Genomic DNA, 3632 nt, shown 5'->3' with positions numbered 1-3632 from the left:
TTCCATGCTAGCATGGGTTGGACAATTTGACTGAGGACTGGTGAACCAGGAGGCGACACCAGGCTCCAATCTGATTTGGCAGAGTTTCTACAGCTGGATGCCCTTCTTAACGCTAACCAATCTGAGAGTGTAGTGGGTGCTTTTACGTGCCACCGGCACGAGGGCCAGTCAGGCGGTACTGGCGACGGCCACGCTTGAAATGGTGTATTTTACGTGCCACCTGCACAGGAGCCAGTCCATCGGCTCTGGCAACGATCTCGCTCGAATGTCTTTTCACGCGCCACTGGCACAAGTGCCAGGGAGGCGACGTTGGTAACTATCAACGGCCATGCTCAAAATAGTGTATTTTACGTGTCACCTGCATAGGGGACTATATATGCAACAAGCTTCATTCAGTTTCCATCTACCAAATCCATTCAAGGATTTAGCCAACCTTCTTCTATAGTACAAGATACCACACAAAAACTAAAGATAATACAATCTGATGCTTTCATTTTGTTCGATAAGGTTGATATACATTGAATGTTCCACAAGTAGTTCTTTGGTCTGAGTGGGAAATGACCCAAATCCTGTGGATACTTTACATGAAATACATCACAAAAGTTCTTGGAAATTTTTACAAATACCATATTTTTTGTTTACTCTTTGTAGGTGGATCCCATCTTCACCCCAATCAGTGCATTTTTATATAAGTGTTCCATTAAGAAATAATGGAACACTAAGTTCTTTGAAGGGCAATGACACTTATATTGGTTGGAGAGAAGATGATTTCTTTTTCAGAGAAGATAGGATCCTCCTTTTCACAACGACAGAGCTCTTCTTCACAAGAAATGGGCTCTCATGCATAAGAGATCGATTCCCCTTCAGCAGTCTCCTCTTCGTGAGAGACAAAGTACAAAGACTTCAACCAGGAAAAGAACATATTCATCACCAGTATTTAGCATCAATTTTGCGTACTGGTCTGGAGTGGACAATGTGACAGGATCTGGCAAACCACAGGGCTGCGAAAACACCTAAAGCTCCACGAGGCTCCGGCAGGGGATGGTGGCGAACCCTGCTGTACTCTTTCACCACAACTTTCTCTCACTCTTACTTCCTGTTTCTGTTGTGCCTGTAATTCAAAGGGTCAGCCTTGTCACACTCTGTGTTGCGCTGAATATCCCCGAGAACTACGTTAAGGGTACACGTGTCTGTGGAGTGCTCAGCCACTTGCATGTTAATTTCACGAGCAGGCTGTTCCAGTGATCGGATCAACTGGAACCCTCGACGTCGTAAGCAACCGAGTGCCAACAACAAACGGGACATACCTGGCTACTGCATATTATATATAAATGGTGCAAGTAACTGAGGGAAAATAAAGATTGAAGTGATATGGTGCCAGAACACAAAAAAGAAAGATACAAAAAATATAAAAAGCAACAAAGAACCAGTAGGTACACTTACTATCAGCAGGAACATGCAAGAGGTATGACAAGTCTTGGACCTTGTCATCCTCCTGAATGTGAGTATCGATCTGCATGACAGAACATTCTAGAGAGTCCTTTTGGCTTACCACAACCAGAGGTGATACCATATTCATGCCAACACTGCCACTGCTCAACGACACAGGGCTCATTAAATGAGACATTGGCTACTTCTGGAAACGATCAGTCTGTTTGTCACCTGGAAAGAAAAAGATACAAAAAAAAAAGCATTACAGAAAGAAAAAAAAATTATTATTGCATGGTTGTGTAACTAAGAAACTAAGAAGCTTGCTTTGCCCCCACATTTTTTTGTGAGGTTCAGTCCCACTATGCAGCACCTTGAGCAAGCGACGACTTCTCTAGCCCTGGACTAAATAATGCTTTGTGAGTGAATCAATAGAAATTGAGTGGAAGCATGGTGTATGTATATGCATGTGTATATCATCATCATCATGTGTGTGTACATATGCATATATACATACATATATATATATATATATATATATATATATACATAGTGAGTTCAAATAAGAAAAACGACAAAAAAACAACAACGTGAGGACGTAATACAGATATTGTGTTACTGGACGCTCAGGAAAGGAAAGAAAGAGAATTCGACATTTCGAGCTACAATTGCTCTCCAGTGAAATCATTCATATATAACTTGAACTAGAAAAACAAGACGATGATGAAGCAGCTACGTGATCGAACAATATGCATAACTACAGAGTTGGACAATGCTTCTTTAAAAAAAAAAAAAAAAAAAGACAATGATCTCAACTGGAAAGTTTTTGACCATAGGCTAACGGATCTATACAACGAGGAAACAAAAGCCCTCGGCTAAATTTTATGAAAGAAAAATACTAGAGTCTGAGAGTGTGGAAAAAGAATTGCTTTTCCAGTTTCGGCACTTGCTAAAGAGGAGTGAAAGATAATTGTATTTGCCGAGTAACACAGGACTAATTACCTATTATCGTAGTATATATACACCCACATTATATAATTAACACACACTATATATATATATATATATATATATATATATTTACTCAAGTACCCAAAATAACAAGGAGTTTCTACCTCATAAACAAGAGTTACACCACAGTCATTTTGTGATCTTTGCTACCCTGGTATCTATTAACCAATTTGTTTTGTCCGAGTTAATTATTAACTTAGAGAAAATAAATACATATAATACAATACATATATATATATATACACACGCCACTTTTTTTATTATTCATTGTATGTTTCCATGTCCCATACAGAAAAGTTACTTTAAAATATATGAAACATTCGACGTGGGATGTTGTAGCGATGATGCCTTTCTAAAACGTTAGGTACATAATAACAAACTATTTTATTTTTAAAAAAAATTATATTGCATCTTAAGAATCATGAGTCTATGTAAAACGTTATTATTGTTATAATTATTACAATTACTATTGTTATAAGTGTCTGCTTTTGGAGTCTCGCATGTTTCTAAACAGAAATGTGGTCGGTGGTATCATGCTGGTCACACGAGAGAGAGAGAAAAAAATGCAGTATTTGTCCACACAAATACACTTAGAAACACATATTAGTTATGAAGAAAAAAATATTCACAACTCTAAATAATTAGTAATAGAATTATTATTCAAAAAATAACAAAATAAGCGAATTTATGTCACCTCCGACTAAAAATTCCTTGAACTTCTTGTAGTGGTAACGTGCTCAAACATCCAAGAAAACCGCCATTTCGTACCGGTGACAGTTACAACATGAATGAATGCTTCACGCCAGAAGAGCGACTTCTTAACAAGGGAGCTAAATACATATAAAACACTAGCTAGATGGTCTTGCAGCTGTTTCGTTTAAGTTAATTCTAAAATTAAGTAGGTTGTTGTTGGCCCATAAAAGAAAAGTGTAAGAGGCAAGTGCCTCATTTCGGAGACATGATAAATTGAAATTGTAAAGTAAGAGGTTTATAGCCTCAAATTGTAAATTTATGTATAAATTTATAAAAGAACAATGATTTAGAGAAGCAGGGTTCGGCGGGCGGCTCCTGTCTTCTCCCATTAATACCATATTAATCATCATTCATCTCATCTCATTAATGTTTTTGTCCAGCCCGTAGCTACTCTCTGTGTATTGCCTTTATGGCAAATTGAATGAAATGAAATAAAGTAG

At 37.7% G+C, this 3632-nt stretch overlaps 1 protein-coding gene across 2 annotated transcripts in view; it reads right to left on the bottom strand.

Annotated features, from left to right (window-relative positions):
* LOC106874976 (nuclear pore complex protein Nup155) overlaps positions 1-3632 on the bottom strand; it is a 45457-nt gene that overhangs the window by 40923 nt on the left and 902 nt on the right. The window contains exons 1-2 of one of the 2 annotated variants that reach the window (XM_014922907.1): positions 3134-3230; positions 1444-1662 (exon numbers count right to left, since the gene is read on the bottom strand). In XM_014922907.1, coding sequence (XP_014778393.1) covers positions 1444-1627 — 184 coding nt within the window. In that variant the 5' untranslated portion in view covers positions 1628-1662; positions 3134-3230. Of the gene's footprint in view, positions 1-1443; positions 1663-3133; positions 3231-3632 lie in introns of those variants that run through there. The other variant, XM_052972673.1, reaches the window with a different exon arrangement.

The sequence above is a fragment of the Octopus bimaculoides genome, chromosome 14 (genome assembly GCF_001194135.2).
Source record: "Octopus bimaculoides isolate UCB-OBI-ISO-001 chromosome 14, ASM119413v2, whole genome shotgun sequence".
Classification (NCBI taxonomy): domain Eukaryota; kingdom Metazoa; phylum Mollusca; class Cephalopoda; order Octopoda; family Octopodidae; genus Octopus; species Octopus bimaculoides.
This window is presented reverse-complemented; position numbering and strand designations above follow the sequence as displayed.